At 39.9% G+C, this 25,586-nt stretch overlaps 1 protein-coding gene across 19 annotated transcripts in view; it reads left to right on the forward strand.

Moving 5' to 3' along the window:
- Positions 1 to 25,586, forward strand: part of TCF4 (transcription factor 4) — a 348,341-nt gene that overhangs the window by 269,287 nt on the left and 53,468 nt on the right. For all 19 annotated transcript variants that reach the window (XM_045790146.2, XM_045790153.2, XM_045790147.2 and 16 more), the window contains one exon: positions 23,193 to 23,298. In XM_045790146.2, coding sequence (XP_045646102.1) covers positions 23,193 to 23,298 — 106 coding nt within the window. The remainder of the gene's footprint in view (positions 1 to 23,192; positions 23,299 to 25,586) is intronic.

Raw genomic sequence — 25,586 nt, forward strand, 5'->3', positions numbered from 1 at the left:
CCTCCCCCAGTTTCATGCTATTTCCTTTCTTTTCTCTCTGTTCCATTATTTCTCTAGCAATTTTACTATTTCCGAACCCCTCCAACCTTTGTCTTTTCTTCTCCTTTTGGCCTTCGGATAGTTAAAGATGGGTAAAGAGCGTCATTAAGTTGGAGGCCATTCCTCTCCACAAGCAAAAATCTGGATGGCATGCTTTCGTCAACCAGCCTTTCGTTAGTAGCTTCTGTATCCCCTGGAAAATGTCAGAAATTCTGAAAAACAAGTAAAGGAAAAGACAACTACCACATCCCAAACCGGAAACCCCACTTTTACTGTGTAAAGACGGCGTTCAGGGAGAGAAGGCTCCTCTGTCCCCGGGAGGAACTGGGAGTGGCAAGAGGGAAGCTGCTAAACGTGGTCCAGATGCAGCTCCATCCAGGGGAAGCCGCGTGCTTGGTCATTCGGGTGGCTGGGCTTGTCCCACCTCCCCTTCTCCTCGCCCTCCTCCCAGTCTCTTCCTAGGCCCTCCCACCCCTAGGCGAGCCCCAGGCCTTGCAGCAGACATCTGCGGGTCTGAGTTCATATATCCAGCATGAAGTTCCCTCTCTCCCTCCTATTATGAATTCTGTGCTGTGGTCCTGCTTGCTCCTTGTCTGTCAGATTGCAGTTCTGATGCTGTCAGCCATGTCTGACCAATCAGCGGACAACAGCACAGGATGAAATTTAAACAATGCAGATGCTCAGATACAGGGTTATGTTGACTGGACCACGAAGGGAAAGCAGAGGTAAGGTCAGAGTCTCCCCAGAGTGGTTATCCCGAGCCTGCCTGATCTGACCCCTTGTGAGCTCCACTGTGTTGCTTGGCTTGTACGCTGCCCATTCGCTTTGCCCTACTTCTTTCCTCCCCTGCCTTGCGGCAGGATTTTCATTTTAATTCCCCGCCCTTGTTACTTTACTCCCCTCATGTATTCACTTCTTTCTCTCTTGGATCGGTGCTGAGCGTCAGTATGAATGGTCCTGCATTGCCTCTGGGCTGAGGATCCTTGGGCAATGCCACCTCGTACAGGGCTTTTGTGGCCACACGTCCAGGAAAGGACGACTGCTGAGAATCTGGGCAAAGGGATTGAATGGCGAGGCCTTCTCAGTATCCCTCTGTGGGACGGTGCACTTTATCCTTAGGCTACAACCATGCTTTTCTTTCTTACCATGGAGATGTATTGAATTGTAAATGGAGCTTGAATTGTCTTTTTTTGGGGGGGGGAATGCTTTAATTAGAATAGATATAAATAGACACGACCTAAATGAGGAAGAATCAGCCAATCCTGGAGAATTTGGGGGGAAGAAAAAGAGAGTTGATATCTGCCCCCCCTTTACAGTTTGCGGTGTTCGTTCATGAGGTTACTGCTCGCAAAAGAGGATTGTTCTATCATCTTTCTCTTCTGTTTTAAGTATTTGGTTGGTCTTTTTATAACTTAGAGTGTTTACAGGGTTCTGTACTCCCTAGTCCCATCTGGAAAATATTTAAACTTCATAAGATCTATAAGACTAAAATATCAACATATAATGGGGTAGGCAGAAGGAGGAAAAATTAGACCCATTGCGTGTGTTTAGAGTAAGTCGGTTGTTTGTTCAGAAGCGGCTGCTGGAGGGATTGGAACAAATAGATGTGAGCAGTGAATGGTCGGGTCCAGAGCTGTACATTTCACCACAGAATGAGCCTTGGTTTGTAAAACTGACATTCTGTTGTGACTTCTAAATCCAAACAAATCTCTGCAAATTTCTGCCCGATCGAGTTAATAAGAAAATATATACATGCAGAGGCGAGAGCTGTATGCTACTTGTGGTCTGTCAGTGTCGGTGGAAATAAGAGACGTGTTTTACCTACTGTATTACATTCAACCAGCAATTGCCAGGACCTCCAGCTCAGCAGGTTTTCTGGATTTTTTTTTCTTCGATGAAAACAATGGGATGCAGAAAGAGCTTCGGAGAAGGGGACGGCAGATGCGGGACTAGAGTCCCTTGCCTTCTAATTGCCTCGTAATTGGGGAGCGGTTTCCATTTTCCCACTATCTCACTTGCAGGAGAGGAAGACAGATGTGGCTTAGCGGGCACCAGCTTTCTCCAGGCCGGATGTGCTGTGGGACGGGGAGGTCATTCCCTGCTCGCAGGCCTGTGATCTGCTTCACACCTGTGCTCATTTTTCCCCATGATCGATGACCTTGTATTAACCTGGAGTGACCTTTCGCCTTCGCCTGTTCTCTGAGACTGGCTCTTGGCTAGCGGACCCTCCTTTCTCTCTGATTTACAGGTGGTTCCTGGAGCCGCATACACTTGTTTTTCATGGTGCACAGTGCACTTAGCAGCCCGGCAAGACCTGCAATTTCATCCCTCTCAAGGGGCTGAGAAGGGGTTTGGGAGGTGGGGGGGTTCAGCGAGAGAGGTTGCTGTTTGCATGTGCTTTTCTATTTTGTGGCTCATATGGTATCAATTACCATTTGATGGCAACGCCAGGCCTGAGGCCCTTTGCATGTTTGTCCTGTGAGAAAGATCTGGAAGAACCGACATATGGTTTTGATTGCAGCAATTGCAGGTTGATAGAATGAACGCAGGGGTGAGGTGGGTGGGTTTTCCTTCCGGCCCTTTCCACTCTGGGTTGCTAATGTGCTTTGCTTGTGGAACTGGTCTTTTCATCATCCAGCCCCTCCCCACTTTCCTCCCCCCCCCCACCTCCCTTCCCCAGCCCTCTACCACTTTGCATTCCCTGCCCCTGCCTCCTCTGTACTTCCAAATCACCGCCAGAAACATGTGGCCCACATTAAGGACCTTCAATTAAAACAAACAAAAAAAATTGTCCACTCTTGTGTTAAAATCCCAGAGCAGGTCAGTCCATCAAGATGATCAGAATTATACTAAAGTTAAAAAAAAAAAAAAGGGTGGTGGGGTGTGGGTTCTCTCCAGAAGCTCGGGACATGTTTTAAAATGGCTATTAGTTCAGGTTGTTGAACATTGAAATGACACTGAAAAATGGCAGCAATAGAGATGTGTGTGTGTGTGTGTGTGTGTGTGTGTGTGTGTGCATGTGCGCATTTTATCTAGGATACCTCTTCGAATTTGTTTGAACATATGCTGAATAGGGACAGGATTTCTTTGAGGTTCTCTTTTCCTGTACATCTCAGACCATAAAATGGAGAGGAGCAAGTTGGGGTGTATAGGTCTATATGAGCATTTCCCTTCGGAAGGGAGATGTTGGAGACCCATCTCTCCCATACACAGTGACTTCTCTCTGACTAAATTTGTGACAGTGGGGGGTACCCAGGGGGAGACTCCTCATTACTCCCGCGCAGCAGGGGATCGCATCTGTGAGTTTGCCAAGGGAAGGTCTAGTATTGGGGAACAGAAAGGCAAAGAGGGGAAAAGAACATTATAAACACTTTTAATGCTACCCATGAAAATGTTTTCTTTCCAAGTAACATTTTTCTATAATCCTCTCAAATTCACATGTCTTGTAATCTGTTCTACAGATGGGTAGCCCATGAGGCTATGACTTTTTTACTTCAACTATTGCATTTCAAAATATTACTCACAATTAGGAATTTATATAGTTTTAAAAGGTAATGTGGTTTCTCATGAGTGAATGTTTCTATTATCTTCCTTCTTTTAAACTGAAAACCAACAAACCAGGACCAAAACGTAAAAATATGGTCCCTCAAAAAAAGGTTTTCAAATGTGAGGTGAATTATTAGTTCTGAAGGCCAGCGATTGAAACTTCACCGTAATCCTTGACACACTTCATATTTATTTCCACATCAGAGCTGATCTTTATCGAAAGGCAGTAAAAACTAAAAACTTCAGTTGTTGACTTAAATTATAGGGAGATGTCTGTGTGATAGACTCTGTAGATAAAACAGACCATAATTTTACAATGGCAGTTGACTGTTTCTTAAGATATTTGCCCAAGGCTACCTTTTTCTTTATCCAAGTTTATCCTTATAACGTACAGATTGGCTTGGTAGATGGTTGTGTTCTTTCTTTCCTTTCTGTTCTCCAGTCCTGATCATATTTTGCTGTTTGGTAATCTTCCTACAGTGTTGTCCTCTGAGCTGTGTTTGAATTCACAGTAACTAGTGCTTAATCGATTTGCTCTAGTCATGTATTTTAATAGTGGCTACTTGGTTATTTGACTGATAGTTAGCGGACACATATTATAACCTTAAATCACCGTTCAGTTTGACAGCTCAAGACTTAACATTTCTACTTTGCCATATTAGCTGCTCTCGAAGACTGATGTATTGAGGAGTCCAGTTTGGTGATTTTTTTTTTTAAATGTTGCTTTCCTGAAATATATGGTATTGAGGATTCATAGCAAAATAATATAGTGTATGGGCTGTAAGCCTGTTTCAGAACTTGTTGGGTCACTTAACAGCAGCTGTGCTGGGGAGATATTTGATTTGAGAAGACTTTTTGAATCTTTTTAGCCCTAACCATTCTAGTTTTGAAACGGGAAAATGGAAAAGAGTTTTATGGAAGAGAGATAGCTCAGTTTTGAAAGGCAGCATAGGTAGAAATCTTTCTGTCCCTGCTCAGATTAACTAGCATTCCTAATCTGTCCCCCCAACAGAGGACAAAGAGTCTGATGGGAAATGTGGGTTTATATTTTAGAGACACATTACAGAGGCATGAGATAGTGTTAGATACCAGCTATATGCTTCTTGCCCAGCATTAATTTGGTTTGGGGACTGAAATTTAGGTAAGTTTGCAGAGGTAGCAACTTTTTTATGTACAATTTCTTTTTAAAAAAAAAACTCTCACTACTTTAAAAACTACTCCCTATTGAAACTTTATTCAGTCTTCTAAAATATTTCTACATTTTGGAGTATCTTTTTAAATAGTCGAATTTATGTAGGCACCAATGATCCTAAAAGATGAACCCCTCCCGACCTGTGCTAATTTATAGAGTCTTAATCCTAATCAAAGAAAAAGAAATCCTGTTCTGTCAAAAGTCTGAATATAGGGATCCTCAAACTAACTCATTCTTTGGAAGTACTAAAAATTACTGGTTCTTTCTTTCTTTCTTTCTTTCTTTCTTTCTTTCTTTCTTTCTTTTGTCTTTCTTTCTCCTTCCTTCCTTCCTTCCTTCCTTCCTTCCTTCCTTCCTTCGTAGTTACTCACAAATGGAGAAATATTTAATATTATGTTTTTTTTAATATATACAAACAACTATCAGATCACACTTGAATTAGAGTTACTTTTACAAATTGAGGAAAGAGAATGCCTGAGAAGTCCCCAGTGGGATGAAAATTCTCAGGACTCTCTTGGAAAAGTGATAACTACTTTCCTCTCTCTAGATGTGAGACCCCTTTCCTGGCCCCAGATACTGTGCTGCAGAACACATTCACTTAATCTTTGAAGAGCTCATCGCCTCTCTTTGAGACCTGTTCTTGTTCATACATTGCAAATATGCACTTTCATGTCCACAAGGAAGACATTACTACCATCTAGAAGGGCAATATCAGTTAGGAACAGGAAAATGCAAGGTCTGCCAACTGCAGAATTGTACTGACTTTACACCACCTCCTTTTGAACAAAATTTGAACCTTTGAGGAAAAAATATTGGAGATTTTGATGAGCTTTTTCCCCCTTTTTTCTTTCTTTCTTTCTTTCTTTCTTTCTTTCTTTCTTTCTTTCCTTCTTTCCTTCTTTCCTTCTTTTTCTTTTCTTTTCTTTTCTTTTCTTTTCTTTTCTTTTCTTTTCTTTTCTTTTCTTTTTACTATTTGCAAATCATGGCTTCCTGATCCTAAGGGGGGAAAAAAAAAAACCTCAAAGGAAAGGCTCAGCAGGCTTCCTGGACATCAGATAGTTCGCACAAAACAACATTCTGATGACTAGCATGTAAATAAATCAGAAACATATGAATTAAACGTCTCTCGAAATACATATGGGTTGAAAAATAGCGAGAAGTGCTGAGAAAATGTGTTTTGGGTTTTGCTGAGCCCATGACATTCGAAAAATAGTATGAGACACCGAACAAACACAAGGCATGGCTTGGCGTACCCATCCCTAATATTAGCCCCCGGTTCAACGGCAAATCGGTTATCATGTGCCTAAATATGAGCCACCTTTGGTGTGCTCCCCCACACTTAATTACTTGCAGTTTAAATTTTTTTCAATTAGAAGCGCAAAAATAGCATCACATTTCAAGAAAATGCAAATCTTAGCATTTTCTCACTCCGTTGGTTCACAACAGACTTTTTTAGAAAATACCACAGATCATGTCACCTTTAGGAGCAGTCATACTGGTATGGCCCTCTTTGGGATGACTGGTGTGCAACAGAAGGAAAGCATCATTATTAAAAAAAAAAAAAAAAAAAACTGGCCCTGAAATTGATGTTGCCCATTAAATCAAAGTGATAAACTACTGCAGGTCAAACTCCCATGAAGATAAACGGTGTCCTCTCTTGACATTGGGTGGTAGCCCAGCTCCACACTACCAAGCTCAGAGTTCCTGTTCTTTTTCACTCTTGAGCTCTGTGGCCTCCTCTGTAGGTGATAGGAGTTTGCCTTCTCTTTTTCACAATGTACTCTGGAGAGCCAACATCAGGGATTCTAAGTCCTGGGACAATTGCAAAGACCTTAGAGACCTCTTATCGTCTCCTCTTGGTGTCTTGTTCTTTGGCATCTGGCTTTAAGTACAGCACCCCAGACCATAGGGGAATTTAGGAGCAAAAACAGCCAGAGCTTCAGGCTTTTACCCACTGAAGGTAAGTCACTCAGGTGTCCGTGGTCAAAATCTTTTATTTGTTCTTTGGACTAGCGCTATTATCTGAGATTATCAGTTTGAAGTTTTAGAGAGGTGGTGGATTTTATTTTATAGGGAAGTTATTTTGGTTGTTTAAAAACACATTTTAATGTACTTTTCCTAATTCCTTCACTCAAATGGTGGTAAGAAACTTCAGTGCTTACCATGAGTAAGATGCTAGAATATAGCTCTGAACAAGACAGGCATGAGATAGACCAGGAAGTAGAAAGCCCAAATGCAGTTTGATAATGCACTGATGGGGGAGCACAGACGGCTAGAGATGGACACAAGAGGGGCGCCTGTCCCACATTTGGCCCCCAGGAAGCAGGTTCCAAGAATGAATGGGTATTAGGCAAGCAAAATGCTGGATCAAGGAAGAGCATGGCCTATACTGTTACCTGAAAATAGTTCAGGATGATGGAGCTCATGGTGCCAAAGGATAGTAGTAAGAGATGGGACTGAAAAGGTCAGCTGTGGCCAGATCATAAAGTGCCTTGTGCACCCTCTTAAGGAGTTTAGACCTTATCATGACTGTAATAAGGAGCCCTTCAAATGGGTATGCCCAGGAGGTCAGTGAATTTAAAAGTCCAGAAGGATAGCAGGAAAACCTAGTCAGAGAAGCCAAGGGAAGCAGATCTGACTGGAAGGAAGAAGTAGTCAACAGTGTCAGATGTTGCTGAGAGTTAAAGATGACCGTTGGCTGCAGCATCCAGGAGCTCTTGAGCAGTTCCACTGGGGTAGTGGGTGTGGAGGGAAAGTAAAGAAGTGGAGAAAGGGCATCACCAGCTGCTTTTCCATCATCATTGTCATTGTCATTGTCATCATCATCGTCATCACCAGAAAATGAGCATCAAGCATCTTATCTACCAGACAGAGAGAGTGAAGGAAAGAGAATGAGACACACACACCCCCCCCAGGGAATTGGAACATATTTGGGAAAACAGATCATAAATATAAAACAGAAGACAGCAACACAAGATAGAAGACATGCAAAGGGAAAAGTGAGCCATACAAACCAATGAGATGAAGCAGATCCGAACAGAGCCATGAAAGAACAGGATGAATCTGATGGCAGACGGAAAGGGAGAGTTTTTAAAATGGTGAGTGCAGCTTGATTTATATTCTGAGTTATGCTTCCTTATCACAGTCCGGTCTGTTTAGGGGTTCCTATCAAATGGAAATGGTAGATGTAATCACCGTTAAAGGTGATGTGTGCTCTTAACTTGCCTGTGACTTCTGTTTAAGTTTCTCAGCCCTTTTTTTTGAAAGTCACAGACTGACTCTCTGTTGTAGTTTCATGCGGTCTTTATTTTTAAAAGCTGGACACAGAAACTAAGGAACAGATATCACAAGTGGAGCAAGTCAGCAATGTGCGTAAATTCTACGTGAGTTCCTTGAGAAGTTTTGCACATCCAATGCTGAATGTCTGTGCAGCTGCAGAGTAGTATCTTACACAACTGTGTTATCTCCTCGTGATGACCTCTTCCCACTCTGAGGCCAGGGGTTCACTCTCACGTGCAGTACCTTCAAGAAGCCGTTCGTGATTCAGAGGACAGTTTTTCTTGACAAAGATACTGAGGTATACTTCTGTAAGGCACTTTGATGCTAAAAATCTGCTGTGTAAACTTTAAAGTGAGGGAAAGAATTGGTCCTCTGTTACTTTGGTTGTTTCCCTTGTTCGCTTAGTGACTATTTCTTGGGCACCTGCTGTGGGCAAGCCATTGCGTGAAACATGCTCCAGGTCACACCCTCTGTGCCCCCAGGAGCCCATCGTGTTTTATGGGAGAAAAGACTTCTATACTTCATAAAATTTACACAGTTCTAAAGTAAAATGCTGGGGAAGTTTAGAAGATGAAATATATTTGATGAAAACTTATTGAGCTCATTCTTTGTGAAAGGTTTTTGGTCCATGATCCTGTCTGTGTTACAGCACCAGTACCCTTCCTGTTCGCGCTTGTTAGAGACAAAAGCTGAATAGGGGGTTCACATATCAAGAGGTTTTCCATTAAAGAAAACAGACTCATCACCATCAAAAAATATTTCAGGCAACATCAGGGCACTGAATGTGCTATACAAATGAGATAGCTTGAGGTCCATACTCTTTCAAGGTGTTTTCTCAGCACATGATGTTGTTCGTACCACATCTCTGTGCAGCAACAGATGTCATGATCTCTACTTTCCAAGCAAATATCGTAAGATTGAAAGAGGTTAATGACCTCCCTGTAGTCAATTCATGAGCGATAGAATCAAAAGTGGGAAGATGATCTCCTCCTCTTTAGAGCACGTTAGAGACCATTATTTATCTTAACTCACTTAAGATATTTTGGCAATGAGGGAGAATCATAAATTCATCTTCTTTTTAAAAAATTTCTTAACAGATTTATTGAGGTATAATTGATATACAACAAATCGTACATATTTGAATGTACAATTTGATAAGTTTGGCGTATGTATGCTCCCATTAAGCCATTCCTGCATCTTGGTAGAATGAAGAACATTGAGCTTGCTAACAAAGAGGTCATGAGTGACTTTGGTGAGAGAGCAGCTTTTATTTCAGTGGAAAGACAGCCTCCTCTCCTACGAAGGCTACATTATTTGCCTAAACTGACAAGACATACTGCTTTAGAAGTTTGACCCATTATTGGTCTTCTCTACTACTGGAATACCGTCTCCCTGCGGATGAGTCCTCATTAATATTTTTGTGAAGGACAACATGAAGGTTATGAGCCTGCTACTATGTTTTGTTTCGTTGGTATTGATTGAGGTGCAATTCACATGACATAAAATTAACCATTTTAAAATGAACAATTCAGTGGTATTTGATACATTAACAATGTTGAGCAACCACCACATCTGTCTAGTTTCAGAACATTTCCATCACGCGCAAAGGAAACCCGATACCCATTAAGCAGTTCCTTTCCATCGCCCTGCTGCCGTGTTTTATAAACCTGTAATTTTATCACAATATTCACAAATATGCATGCACACAGGCACACACACACACACACACACACACACACACACACGGTAGACATATAATCCATCTATCTAGAGATTAGGAAATTCCAGATCTACCCACAATTAGGAAATTTTCCAGACAAAGGACCTAATGTATCCTAATTATATAAGCAAAGGACTGTATGTTTAATGGCTGTTTCTCCGTCAGGTAAAAGCAAAAAGGAAACATCCTTTGCTTCTTTTTAACATTTCTCTGTATTTCTCTTAAGTCCTCACTTAGATTCTAATTTATCAAGGAAAAGGAAAAAAAAAGACAAAATCAGTTCTGGGCCTTTGATTATGTAAAACTGCCATGTTCCTTTTCTTGTAAAATATTCCCTCATTAATTTCATCAACACTGAGAATTTTAAGCTGCTTCCCTTATCTTAATATTAAGCAATCATCTGGAATTTACATTTCTAGTTTTGAAGATTCAAAATTATTGAACAAAGTAATTCAGTTATCAAAGGTTTCATTTCTTGGATAAACATCAAAGGCGCAGTCTTACTGTAATTTTTATTGTTAAAGTAATTACTGTTGTTTATATTTATTTATACCCTTGTTATTCCAGAAGAATATTTGAGGTAGCCAGTAGCAGATCTTTAAACTGCATATCTTTAAAATTAAGAAAAATTAGATCAGATGAAAAAAAGTGTCTGAAATTCAAATATTAGAGAAAGTCAACTTAATTATATATATATATATATATATATATATATATTTGAGTGAGAGAGAGAGAGCACACACGAGCAGGAGGGAGGGCAGAGGGAGACAGAGAAGGAGAATCTTCAGCTGACTACCCACTGAGCCTGGAGCCCAGTGCAGGGCTAGATCTCATGACCCTGAGGTCATGACCTGAGCAAAAATCGAGTCTGACACGTAACCCAGCTGAGTCACCCAGGCTCCCCCTTAATATTTTCAATGTTTCTGAAGAGGTGCACTGTTTAATGGTGGTATTTTGTTCTTCTACTGCCCAGTCCCCTTTGAGGCATGTTATTGCCCTTCTTTATTAAGCCCTCATGTCCTCAAGAAGTCTTTGATAACCCTTTACATTTCTTTGGCATAAACATTTTGTACAAATACTATTCATTTACATATGTCTTCTAGTTGCTTGTTATATATCTGAGGTCTCCCGACTGGCTCCTAATGACAATTCTAGAGTCCTATTTTTTTTTTTTTTTTTTAATGTACCAAAGCACCTAGCCTTGTGCTAGCTGAAGAATCTGCTGTGTGTCACATCGGTGAAATACTGCTGGCTGATTTTACCTAAACGTTTGCCCTGGGTGTGAGAGAGGGGCAGGTCCTTGAATGGATAACAGATAAAGAGGTGGTTGATTGGACAGAGATATTGACAATTCACAGACTTTTTTTTTTTTTTTTTCATTTCAGTCTGTGCCACAGTCTTACATTTGGTAATTATTTCATGCTTTTGTTTTCAGTTGAAAGGAGTTAGGGCCATATGTTTTGACAGAAGAAAGACAATTTGTGCTTTTTTTTCCCCACCTCTGTGAAGGGGAGGCTGGGGTAATGATTTTACAGTGTGCCGTGGCAATGATTCCTGTTCAGAACTTCACCAAATTGGAAACTCACTGTTCATAACAATTCTCTTGGTAAGCAGAAGATGACGGCATCTGTTTGAAGCACCGAGGGTTAAGCTCGATGCTTCAAAGCACAGCATAGAGTTCATCTTTAACTCTGGTTAACATCAGTAGATATCATTTACTAACATAAAATTCTCCAGATTCCTTAGACCGTGGGTGATTTGGAAGGACATTCTGATCAAGTGCTAACAATTCTGACTTGGGATTTGGAATGAAAAAACCTAGATAGATCATAGCCCCACTCCTATCCCACCTAGTCATGTTAAAGCTCCCCCAGCTTTTGTCTCCTACTGTATAAGATGGGTGAGATGGGTGACTGCTTGGATGGATAATCTGTCTCAAAATGATTCTTAAATGAGGTAATGGAAACAAAGTTTTTTTTTAAGATTTTATTTATTAGAGAGCATGTGATAGAGACAGCACAAGTGGGGTGGAGGGGAAGAGGGAGAGGGAGAAGCAGACACCCCGCTGAGCAGGGAGCCCGACTCAGGGCTTGATCCTAGGACCCCGGGATCATGACCTGAGCTGAAGGCAGACGCTTAACGCACTGAGCCACCCAGGTGCCCTCAGAAAGTCTTTATACTTTAAAACATTACATAGATATGAACTTTTTATAATGACTAATCATAGAATTTTACCAAATTTCCTTTTATATCGTTAAGTTCAAGGTGAAGAAGGTATCTAGGGAAGTACATATCCCATTTTGCGAATTGTTTCTTTGACCTTTCCTCTTGTCTTTGCAGTATCAGTTAGAACCTTGGTCTTACTATCTTTTTTTTCCTGCTTGGGTCTCTACTTTTGCAAGTGTCTTCCCGCTTTTGTCTGACACAACTTTCTCTCTAATTCCTCTTGCTTCCTGGGAAGGAATGCTGACTTAGGAATGATGGCTCTCTGGCCCTCTGTGCACATTATACACTAATGCGGTCCTGAAGATCCGGGATTGAGGGAGAGGAATAGCACGTTTAGGTTGCGCCAGGTCAAACTATAACGTAGTCAGTGTTTTTCTTTGGTGGTGCATTCCCTTCTTGTAAAACCCTCTCCGTACCCTCATACCCTCTTCACTTTTTTCTCATTCTTTCTAAAAATTATTTCTTGAGATAAGATCTGACACCTCATCACGTTGAATTGTAATAGCTCCAGCAGATGATAACATTTCCTGAGATGGGAGGCTGACTGGAAATATGTTGAAAAGTGGGTTTGTGACTGTGGAGTTTTTCCCAGAGATGTAGGCTTTTACCAACCTCATGATAAGGTTCATTGACTAAGGTCTGCAACATTGAAGTTATATGTTTATCCCAATGGTGCCCAAAATTATTTGAGCTTAGATCCTTTTTGAAAAGACAACCTTATGATCCATTGAATGATGTCAGCTCTAGGCTTCAGGCATCAACCTATGGCCTTGGGTTCAAAGGGAAAAGGGTGGAGAATACTCTTAGAGCCCTTAAGTATGGACCATCATAGGTCATTGTCTCCACCTCCTAACACAAGCTTAGTCCTCAAACATAGAGAAGAGCACTAAAATGTGTTTTGGCAGAACAATGAATGTTTATCTCTCTCTATGATATTATTCTCAGTTTGGTGTGTATCTTGTGTTCATTCATTCATGCATGCACTTAGCCACTACTTGAGCCTCTTCTGTGTTGGGAACCATACACACACACACACACACACACACACACACACAGATACACAACACACACACACACGTGCATATTTTCATAGTATTTGCTTAAGCCTTGTTGTTTCTGTGGTTGGCGATTGTCAATAGTGTTGAGATGGGATATGATCCATTAGAAATAATTAACAATCATGAATTTGATGTGATAGCGAAGCAGAGATCAAAATCATCTGGATATCATACTTGATAGAAATTGAAAGTCATGTTCTTCTTAACATTACCTTTAATTTCTGACAAGCATTCAATAAATAAAAGCCTGGAAACGAATGGTTGGGTGTGTGGAACATATTAAAGAATTGTGATGCACTTAACATCCACAGTCGTCTATCTGCACCCATCCTGAGCCTGGTGATGAGGCCAAGTCCCACGTGAATAAGTAACACGAGGAATGTAACCAGGAGGCAGTCAGGTTTCACCTGGACCAAATTTTATGCAATTAAGTGTTTCAAGAGATCTTTAGCCAGGTGTAACTTAATCAGTTTAAGGCATTCTCAGCTAGGGCCAAGGTACTAGAATGTTGGCAGTGGGCATTCCTGTGATATACCACGTTGAAAGTAATAGCAAATATACAGTGTCTGCTCACTTCGTGCCAAGAGCAAGAGAAATGCAGGTGTAAAAATAAAAAGAAGTATTTGGAGCCAGAGGCTAGTACACATAGACAGAACTATATTAACACTTCACTTGAACGTAATATGGTGCGTTTTATCAGTTTAGTGTCCTCGTTTTTAGCCCTGGGTCTGGTTTCACCGCTAAATGCCAGTGTAACTCGCAGCAGATTACTTCACTTCTCTCCGACATTAGTACTACTGAAACAAAAAGTATTGATACCTGCTGCTACTTTGCTCAGCTTCGTGCCTGGAAGACAGATGAGTGGTCCTCCTGTAGCAGCGCGCAAGAGCTTCTTTGTGCCCCCGGACCGTGACCACCTCGTGTTCTCTTTAGGCAAAACGGCATTCTCAGCCACCTGGCTGCTAAATGGCCAGGGCGTGGATGTCAGGGGCCCGGGATTCACAGAGCTGGTGTTGGGAGGAGTCTGTGAACACGCTGGAGAGAACTCTCGCTATTAAGAGATAATGTTGTAGAATGGTGGTTATAGCTCAAACTCTGAAACAAACCTACATGCTGTTGCCCAGTTTGCCACTTAACTAGCTGTGTGACTTTGAGCGAGTTACTTAATGTCTCTCTTAGAGTCCTTATTTATATAATTGAGATGATAATCAAATAGCAGTTTGAGTGTACAAAGTGAGTATATGTACCTTTTTTTTTTTTTTTCTGGAATAGTGTCTGGCATGTCCTAAGTAAAGTGTTAGCTATTTTTATCTTTGTCACGATTTTTGTCATGCCAAGTGTGACAAGAGCTTGGGGCTGGCAGCCATTGGGACCAGGTCCTTTTTCACTTCTGCAGAGTGTTAAGTTATGATACCATAACAAATTACTTCTTTTCTTTGTTTCTAATTGGCAACTCCCTCATGCATCACTGAGATGGTTGTAGGATAATATGTGAAAACAACTTAAAATCTCAAACATTTATATCACAACAGATTTATTATATCATAGCAGGGTGAGCCCCATCGTACCTCTCCTGGTTGTTCTACTGTCTCAGGGTTGCAATGATAATGCATTGAAAATCCTTCTAAAATAACAGGATACTATGTAGATTTAAATTACAATAATATTATTGTACAATTATGAGTAATTCTTAGTGCTTTTAAAAAAAATCGAAGTGGGATTTTGTTTTTCCTCCCTTGGAAATTTTTATATACGTCAAAGGCTATGTGGACTCATTTTATTTTTAGGGTTTGAAATTTGATTTAAGGATTTGAAAATTATACTATAGCTAGCTATATAAAAAAAACATAAGAATTGTCCTCGCCTTTTTATTTGAAGAAAAGAAAGAACAAAGTAGAGCTGCCTGCCCGTAAAGAACACCGAGTTTTTCCTAGCTCCTGGGGAGTTTGCACGCAGGAGGCACGCGATATTGGGTCCAGCTCACTTTTTCACTGCATGATCGCTGCTCTTGCCGCAGACCGGGCGCACTCCTAGGGAAATGCATTGCCTGCAGGCTGTCCACCTCCTCCTGCTTACCCAGCTCTGGAGCCTGATCCCACGTGCATCACTCAGGTCCCTTCTCCTCCTTCCTGTTGCTTTCTTTGGGGTCTTTGTGATGTCTTCCCCTTACAGAATTTGGTAAAGATACAAACAAAGAAGGGAATTAAAACTTCCACAATTTTACTACTTCTTCACACAGACAAGGAAATTTGGTGGCTGAGAAGAATGAAACTCTTGGCTGTAATTCATTTATAGGACGTAGCTTAAGATCTTATGGACTGATCTGATCATGAACAGATCATCAAAACTCAGCTGATATTTAGGAGAGTGGAAAAATTATACGTGATGTTTGTGATGCGGTATATGGATGTGTGTTCAAAGTGACCTGTGGTCTAAATATATTACATACTCGCGGCACCCGGGTGGCTCGGTCGGTGAAGGTCTGACTCTTGACTGCAGCTCAGGTCATGATCTCAGGGTCGTGAGATCGAGCCCCGCATCAGGCTCTGCGCAGTGTGTGTGGAGCCTGCTTACGATTCTCTCTCTCCTTCTTCCTCTGCCCCTCCCTCACCCCCGCTTGCACACATGTGCACACGTGCATGTTCTCTCTCTCTCTCTCTCTCAAAATAAATAAATGAAATATTAAATATATATATATAATATACTCAAGGAATTTCTTTTAAGAAGATCACACACATTCTTTTTGTGTTGAGTATGGCAGAGTGAAGACAGGTCATTTCTTGTTAGTGGAAAAAATAGGAATATCATATACACTAATGGTACATTTTATACATGTTTAGATAATTGTGATTTTTTTTTTCAGACTACCAATAAAGATAGTTTCTGGGGAAAAAACCCTCTTCTTACCAAGAGTTATTTTAGGGCATTTAGAACTATTTGGTTAATTCCTATGAAAGCTTCAGGTGATTTAGATGGTCATAAAAGCTTCACGATTTCAATAGCCTACAACCTTTGAAATTTTCCATTTATAATTAAATATCCATCAGTTTGTCAGTATACTGCAGACATTTATGTGTTATCTCTAAGTAGATATCCTATTTATGTGACAAAAATGCAAATTGGCCTTTAACCATCACCTGGAAGTGAAGTAGGGTTTTTCTGCCATTAGTAAACATTCCTTGACTTGATATATCTACTGTACTGAGAATATGCCAGGTGAATAATTTTTGTTCCCGGAGTTTGCTGTTGGTTTTGGTTTTTTGCACTCTTGGATTATTTACTGCCCGACTGTTATATGCCCTTGAGCATTATTAACTGCCTTTAAACCTTATAATAACTTACTCAACTCTGTTACTTGAATCTGTTTATTAATCTTTTATGCCATTTTACTGCCCATTAGAATATTTAAGTTATAAAGTTAAAAAAGACTTTAGAAAGGAGAGTGCCAAGAGGACTGGGTACAAAGTCAGGGGCCCTGGGCTCTGTCCAGGCCCTTGGGTAAGTCCATTAACCTCTTCCTTTGCTCATGTGTAAAATAAGGTTGAAAGCATTTGAGCTTTAAAAATACGACGCCAACAGGCAGGACAGAGGCAGCAGGTGGAAAAGTAGCACGAAAAGAGAAAGGAGCATCTGTAAAGAAGTCGTATAAAAAAAAGATTAAAAAAAGAAAAGAAAAAGTAATAAAAATGAAGTGAGAGTAGAATAGAGGGACCCAATTACCAATAATGTGAAAACACATGATCAGAAAAACTTAAACATCTGTTCAACTTTTATCGTCTAGAAAAAGTGATCACACCATGTCTAACTATAATTCCTTTGCCAAAGACACTGGGGGCCAAGGACAAAATTGCAGTGGAAGAATTTCTTTGCTTCCTACACATCCAGAAACCTAGAGTCACAGATACTCTTGCCTCATGTTCCACTTGGTACAATTTGCAGGAATTTTGGCAGATGGTTATAAAAGGACTTTAAAAAATACATCGTAGTACAAGGAACTCTAAACATAATAAATAAAGCTAAAACCTAAATGTCCTACCCTTCAGTAGCATCAACATTTATTAACACCAACTCTATGCTAGGGACTAGGAATACCTAGAAATTGCCTCTCCAGCCAGTCCACCAAAAGAGTTCTTGCTTTTGCAGCCTAAAGGGAATATCAAGTCTTAAATGCACTGACGTTGTCAAAGCTGGTCTAACAGAGGGTGACACACATGGCCCAGTAGGACTCTTCACAGGCAACAATGACTCTAGGCTAGTGCTTCCAACAGAACTTTCTGCTGCAGTGGGAAATTTCTATGTTGGTGCTATCCAGTACAGTGGCCTGTGGCCATGTATGGCTATTGAGCCCTTGGCTAATGTGTCTAGTGTGACTGAGGGAATGGATATTTAACTTTGTGTAATTTTAATTAAGCTTAATTCAAATAACTACCTATTACTAATGGCTACTGTATTGGATAGCCCCATTCTAGACACTTTAAAAATAGCTATAAGCTGTGACTAGCACTTACAAGATGTGAATGATACTACCGTTTACTGAGTGCCTACAACAGATTAAGAATCATGCTTGACAGATATTATCTCCAATGCTTACAAAAAAGAATAACCTCGTTTCACAAGTGAAAAAACTAAGACTCGCAACATCACCAACCAGCTCACAATTAATTGTGAGAGAGCTGGAATTTGAACCCAGTTGGTCTGGCTCCGGAGCTGGGTAATTTCTGTTATTACGCCAAGTCTTTTTCTGTACTCTCTGAAGATTGCCTCTTTTAAGTACGTCTTCCCCTTGCTTTATGGGTCAGTTAGCGATATACGTTTAACTTCACGTGGTACAATTAGGTCACATGGTACAATTAGTGTCCGTATTAACTCTTCTGAATAAGAAGGTGTCACTGCCCCTGAGCCTTTCTTTTCTCTTACTGGGACCCATGTCTTTCAAACAATATTTTAAGAATTGAGGGTCCAGCCCCATTGCCGGAGTAGTGAGCTGACCCACTTCCAAGCACTTTCCCCATTAGATGCTGAGAAGCATCAGAGCATATGCCTAGCGTTGTGAACACTTGGCATTTGAGTGTTTTGCTGTCATAGTTTAGAGTATTTGTAAAATCTTCCAAGGTCTAGACTACTCAGTGAGCCTTGCTAGCACTTGGGCATTGGAGGTGTAATTCTGCTTTGTTATTTTCGACCCATCATGGAGCATACAGCAACTCTCTTTTTAAGAGTCTGAAAGCCTCGACTACAGTGTTCCTGTTAGTCTGAACTGCTTCTTTTCATAAATTCTATATTCAGACGGTACTTGGAGAATCACAAAGGGGTAGTAATGGTAAGGAATGTTAAAGGTGCATTGTACAACCTAGTAGTTATCACTCAGCCCCACGCAGTTACACACCTCATGACACGTGCTCTGTAGCCACTTCTCTGTCTCCCCTTAGAGCTTAGCTTCCCACTTCAGGAAGCAAGTGACATTAATACAGATCGATTTTACTATGAATGTGCCTTATCACATTTTGCTTTCTTAAAAGGTGATTATGAAACCCCCATAAGAATATTTCCATAAACCGTGGTCAAAGTATAACCTTGTGTTGATAGTTTAAAATACCCCTTTTGGGGCCTTTTAAGAGCAAGAATTTTTTTTTTTAATGGAAAGAATATAGACTTTGATGACCCATTTAAATCCTGCCTTTACCACCTGATTGTTAATGTAGAAAAGGTGGCTTAACCTTCCTGAGTCACATTTGCTCAGATCATTAAAAAAATAGCAATACAACATTAACCCTGTTATCTGACGTTTTTTGCATGCTCGATATGTGCCAGGTACTCTTCTAGTTGTTTCACGCACAGCATACCATTTTATTCTCATAAGAACTTTCCATAGCAGGCTGCGCCATTCCCATCTTACAGGTAGGAATCTGGAGACCGGAGAGGTTAAAGAAACAGGTCCAAGGTTGTCTGATTGATGAATGGTGGAACTTGCAGTCACAGCCAAGATAGTCTGGGCCAATACAATTGATCTCTCAACTATACTTCAGCCCTGGGAAGTACGCATGATGCCGTTCATCGTGACCGTCTCGTATGACCCTTGGGAAAATCAGAAGTAATGTGTGTAGAGCTCCTAGCACAAAAGCTATTCCACAAGCGGCCCTAAACAAATGGTTCGTCGTTATTTTTTAAATCTTCATAAGTGAAACTGCTCTGCCAAAACAGATAAAAATGAGAACATCAAGGGGGGAAAGGAGGATATGCATTCTGCTCCCTTCATTTTGCCCGTTTGCTTGGTTTTCTTCTTTTCTAATAGCTGGAGATTCTATTTAAAAGAAGGTATCGTATTATTTCTTTGATGACTGAGCAAAGGATAATCAGGAACATTGGTTGGAACAGCTGATGTAATACAGCAATACTTCTCAAATTACAACAAAAACCAAATATGTAAAATGAAAATATATATATATATATGTATTTTTTATCAGTTCAGGGTGTTTAGTGTTATCTGGAGAGATTGGTTAAACTCAGAATTTCTATATGTATGATTTTGTTTTTTAATTCAGAAATGTAAGAGAAAAGATAATGGTGCTAAATTTGGCCATAAACTATACTCTGCTCTTAGTTCCCCATGAAGCTTTTATTCAACAAACAGTTCAGTACAAGAGCTGTATGTAGCCTACGAGCTTTGTCCAAGTTTCCCCATTTCCAATTTTGCAACAGAAATTTCACCCTTCTTGGGTTTCTCTTGTGAGAGGAATCAGAATGCCAAAAGTCACCTTGATCTAAGCTACCTTATCAGAGAAAACCTAAGTGTAGATTTTCGTTTCCCTTTAGACTTTTCCTCATGTTTCATAGGTGGAGTCACTTCAATACACTGAACTAGAGTTTGGGATTTTTATTTCATTTTTCACTGGACTGATTTTGTAGTGTTAGTCATTAAAATGACTCCAACTATTTGAAGCTATCTGGGGTGGTTTGTCATTGTTCTGTTAAATAAAAAACTATTTTACTGAACAAATCTTAAGTCATCTTTCCAGTTACCTAAAATAGTAATAATTAAAATTAATCGGATGTGAACTTTTCTTATGCAATTTAGTGTCTCTATTAAATACATTATTGAAGCCCATTGGAGTCTTTTGATTGAGAAATTGGCAAAATAGGTGACTGAGGTAAAAATAATGGAACAGCTTCCTGGTCATCCGTGTTATTAAAGATGAAAACATTAAGGATAAACTGAAGTATGCACGTTATGATCAATCTGTTTTTGTAAATGTCATCTTACACCTCTGCCACCATGTTTAAAGAAAGTAACCTAAAATAAAGAGCAATTGATGGTTGTGTGTGTTGGGCCAGTTGCACATCTTGAGCGGTTGCTTTGCCCATTCCATGTTTGAATTCCTTATAATCAAAATGTGGGGGTGGGGTGGGGTGGAGCTGACCTAAATAAATTGTTTAATTCCTTCTACTTTAAAAAAGGATAGCGGTGCCTGGCTGGCTCAGTTGGCAGAGCATGCGACTCTTGATCTCGGGGTTGTGAGTTCGAGTCCCATGTTAGGTGTAGAGATTTCTTAAAAATAAAATCTTACAAAAAAAGTATAATAGTTCTGTGCGTGGTTTATTTACATAAATAATTCTGTAGGGTGCTTACCTTACAAGTAACTTTTGAAGTGGGAAAGATGAAGTACATAAATGGAAAGAGAAGAACATTTTACCTGATCTATAAATTTACAGTATAAAAAAAATTTATAAAATATGCAGGAATTGCCTTTTTTCTATAAACAGTGGTCCATTTTTTTTAACAAGACTTTCATCTTACCTAAAGAGTCTTCATTTGACCATAACACCAGAAAAATAGAAATCATATAGTATAATATATCCTAAAAACTTTGTAACCCCGCAGATACTTGTTATGCCAGTGGTACTTACGAATTTGGGATAAGTGATCTTATTCTCAGATCTTTGAGTTTGATCATAATTCATAGTCCAATAGCCTCCTTGTATGTGGGCACAATTACCAAAGATTTGTCCTTATCTCTTGTAAGAAATATCAACTAATTCTGCCCACATCAGGAGGGAAAAGGTGAACCTTGTTAGGTGCCATTAAATGATATTGACATAATAATATACATGTTTAAAGATAACATAGTAGAGTATAATTAAAATTAAACTAAACATTATCCTAAAACAACTTATTTCAATTGTTTTAAAATATAAAATGATTTTATAATATGGGTCAGAGTTTATTTTCAGCTTTATAGTAAATATGCTGATTTCCGAAATATGGGGATAACACATAGTACACTCAGCTTGTGTTAATACCAACTGGCCAACTAGCTGTCAGGCTAATGGCCTGGACCATAGATATATTGTAGTAGCTGTATTGCGCTCATTCTGTCATTAGAATGAGATAATCTAATTTTCAATTTCCCCTTTTTCTAGACAGTAATGTTTCTTTCATGTTTTTAGCCTACTCTCAAGACCTTCTCTAAATACATTCAGTAGTATTTCCCTAACTAACTGTTTATTAGTTGTATAGTTTTCAAGAAAATACTGGGTTTTGCATGACAAAACTTTAAGGGTATTGATTTGTTTGGAGATTCCTGGCTTAAGGTTTATTCTTTGTCTCTTAAAGATGCTTAAAAAGATGTCTTCCTTATTGTAAGCCCTATGGGAAAAGGAGCAAATAGACATTTATATATTTAAAATACGAGGAGAATTAAAAAAATGAAATGAAATATAGCCCACGAAATTCGGGGCTTATATCCCTCCATGACTGAAGAAAAATCCTTGTTTTCTAATGTGTGCCTGGGTTCTTCTGGTTTGTTTTTGTTTTGTTCAGTCTCCAGGACCTCCCAATTTTCAAGGGCACTGTGGGGCATATGTAGCATTTATTTGATGTATGTATGTGTATGCATATTTTCCCACATCTGTCTCTGTGGACCTATCCTTTGTGAAATCCTAAACCTTGTATTAATGCTTAGTTTGTGATTCTTGGTGTTCTGAGAGCAATTATATAATTTTTCTTAGGGTGTTTATTCGATGTGCACTGTAAAAAAAAAATGGGAGTATTTTTTGGTAACTCTGCAGTTGCCTTTTTATTGGTGAATTTCTCTTTCTTTTACTGTGACCTGTGAATATCACTGTAGGCTCACTGCCAATTTTGTGAGCCGCTGCCTGCTTCAAAATGGAGGCAGGAAGGTATCCATTTTCATCAAGAGGATGACAGTGTTTCAGTCTCTCCGACCATCTGGAGAGAGGAACTTTTGGAGCAAAAGAAAATAGGGATTTGAAAAAATTATATTTAGCAGAAAAGGCAAGGGGGGAAACCAATTAAAGTTAAACTATACCTTATGAATTTATGCTTTTCTACTATGCTGCCTTCTTTAGAGGAAACATAAACAAGAAAATACACAGGCTATTTTTATAGAGGACTGGTTCCCCAAGTCTCATGAGTATTAGTGAACAAATGTTCAGTAAATTAGGATTTTGGCATACTTTTTAAAGTTTATTGCACACACACAAATATAATAGGAATTATAAAGGAGTACTCCCCCCTCTTCCTGTGTACATACTGATTGTTGGTGGTCTATGTAGATCTGGGCTTTTAATGGTCTTTTTCATGCATCTCTGCAAAAAGCTGACACTACGGGAATTTAATATTCCAAGATGTATTTGTCACTTTCTGTGGTCTGGATAGTGCATTCGTTTTCTCTGTCTCTGTCTCTTTCTCTCAGAAGTGAACATTTTAATTGAAAGGTAGAGTTAAAAGGGAGAAGGTTGATGCGTGCCCTTCTGTTTGCGCCTTTCATGAGCTCAGGGGCCATCTATGTTTTAAAAAAAAAAAAAGATGCTTGCACAGGACAACCCCATGGGTATTATGTAATATATTTAACTAGACATAATTCACAATATTCTTGCCTGCGACTGGAAAATATCCCCCGCCCCTGGTTTTCCAGTCACACAAATCTACTCAGCATTTTTGTTGTTGTTTTTTGTTTTTCTGTATTCTGAAAGGGGCAGTGTTCTAGGGTTTGATCAGATTTGGAATGGACATGGAAATTTAGCATTTTGCGCCTGCTTCTTGTCAAGTAATGGACCTTGAGGTGCTTTGGTCAATGCAGCAAGGAAAACTAAATTGTCTCTCCTTCCTCAGGTTTATGCTCCATCAGCAAGCACTGCCGACTACAATAGGGACTCGCCAGGCTACCCTTCCTCGAAACCAGCAGCCAGCACTTTCCCTAGCTCCTTCTTCATGCAGGGTAAGATGCTGCCACTTCTGCGGGGAAATCCACTGGGCAGAATCTCCCTGGGTCTTTTCAGGTCATATATGGGGCAAAAGACTGCTGATCTCAGACTCAAGAAATGGAATAGTAGTCAAGTGGAGAATATGGAAGGTCATGCTCTTCTTAGGAATTGAATTCATTAAAAATTCATCAATTAATTAAAACTTGACTAAGACTTATTTTTTTAAATCAAAGCCCCTTGAGCAATGCTGAGTTAAGATTAAACTGGTTGACTTCACTTAGAACTGACGCGTCTTGGGGGATGGTCTTCCATGACAGATCATTTCAGCTTCTTCTCTCCCCAAGAAGAACGTGTGTGTATTTTTAGAAGTGTTTTGGTTCAGCATGTATTTTGAGCATCCTGGATTTAGCCAACTGGGAACAAATTGTCCTTATGTATAACTTCATATAGAAAGTTTAGCCACTTATTAATTTATAGGTAGGAACAAGAGCCCCATTTAAGATGAAGCAACATATCTCAAGACTAGAATATTATTTCATTACACAGCGAAAGCTCCACCCCAACATGCTAATTGATTTAAAGACCCAGCTTTTGTCCCAGACAAATTGAGAAAATTACAGTTTCCTAGTAGGTGAAGTATATTTATTCTTTTAATTGTGCAGTTTATTTAATGAAATGTACATGGGTGTGTCCCCCTGAGCTTCCAGTCTTGCCCCTGATAGCACGGTTCCTTTCTGCTGCTTGGAAAAGACCGAAATAGTTAGAATGACACCAGCTGCATTTAAGAACATACTGTCCAGAGCGTGCACCGAAGGCTTCATCCCTGATAGGCCTGGGGCACTTACTGTCAAAATATCATCATCTTGTTGCCAAGTTAACAGTCTGAAATTTAGACATGGAATTTTCCAAGAACTCCTGTACCTGTACGCAGAACTTTTAACTCTTTTTGCCTGGGTGTGAAAACCTTTTTTGACTGCGCCTTGGCAAAGTGCCATGGGATTTCCTCTTCGTGCTGTTCTAGGAAGGGCCGTGTTGTGTTGGGGGGAGGACCCTTGGAGCAGCAAGGAACCAGGGAGCAGCTTGGTGTCTCACTTAGCTTGCAGTGGACATACTCGAAGTCATTCTGATTAAAAGGGACTTATTGTCTTGCCCTTCAGAGTATTAGCTTTTTCAGGTTGCTAGTTTGCATGTGAAATTCCATGGAAAATCTATAACATTGAATCAAATGGGTCTCGCAGGAACGGAGAGAATTTGTTCCACGCATAATAGAGCTCATGATCATAAGGGTCCTTTATCTTTGTGACCCGTCCTAGGTGTACCTCACAAAGGGACCCAGCAGGATATGTCATTTGAGGGCATCCTGGGCCTTGACAAAAGGCTCATCCCTTTCAGCTGTAAACAGCAGTCACTTGGGCATCCGCTCCCCTCTTCTGCGACCAGTCAGAGCAACTATGCTGCCGGTGCTTATCGAGATGGTCAATTCAAGGATTCATCACTCAAAGCAGATTTTCACTGAGAAAATTGACAGGATAGATTTCTTCTATCTGCCTTCAGGAAGGTGCTTGCTTAAACTGTGCACACCACATGGGAGGTCAGGCGGATTAAAACAGAAAACAGTAGGCTCTTCTCCATGGCAGACCACGTAGAATATGGGGAACGAACTTGCTTTTCTGCATATGAATACCCAAAAAAGCAAAAAAAAAAAAAATAAATAAACTGAGTTGACATTTATGATGAGCACAATTAATTTGCACACATCTAATTCTATTCTTTCAAAACAACATTATGCCAAGATCATGGGATGTGATAAATATTAATTTACTGTGAAAAGCATAATTTATGTAAAGTATGTATTTTTATAAGTCTGCATTGGGTAGAGTGTTCTGTGTTAACAAATCCTAAATGTATTTCCATATAGTGCATCATGTTGTCAGAATGTTTCAGGAGACTCTCGTTCAATGATATCTATTCTCAATTTATTTGTCATAGATACCATCTATTTGAAATGTTAGGGCCTTAACTTCATCTTTGAATTTAGGGTGACATCTAAACTTCCACAACATGAAGGCTAAATCTTAAGTGCATGAATAATAACTTTTAGAAAGTCCTGTGTCTTCCCATTAGGATCACAGAAACAGTACCTGGTGATCCTGTCTCACATCGACTCCCTTCAGTGATGAGTGCATGGTGCCCTGAGGATTCAGGTCTTAAAAAAACATACAATTTGGGTTAGACTGTCAGGAGACTGTCAGGAGCATATTTTAAACTCATTACCATGTGACCTCTCATTTTTCACTTGAAT

Source organism: Ursus americanus, chromosome 19, assembly GCF_024610735.1.
Source record: "Ursus americanus isolate L20-20 chromosome 19, mUrsAme1.1.p, whole genome shotgun sequence".
Lineage (NCBI taxonomy): Eukaryota > Metazoa > Chordata > Mammalia > Carnivora > Ursidae > Ursus > Ursus americanus.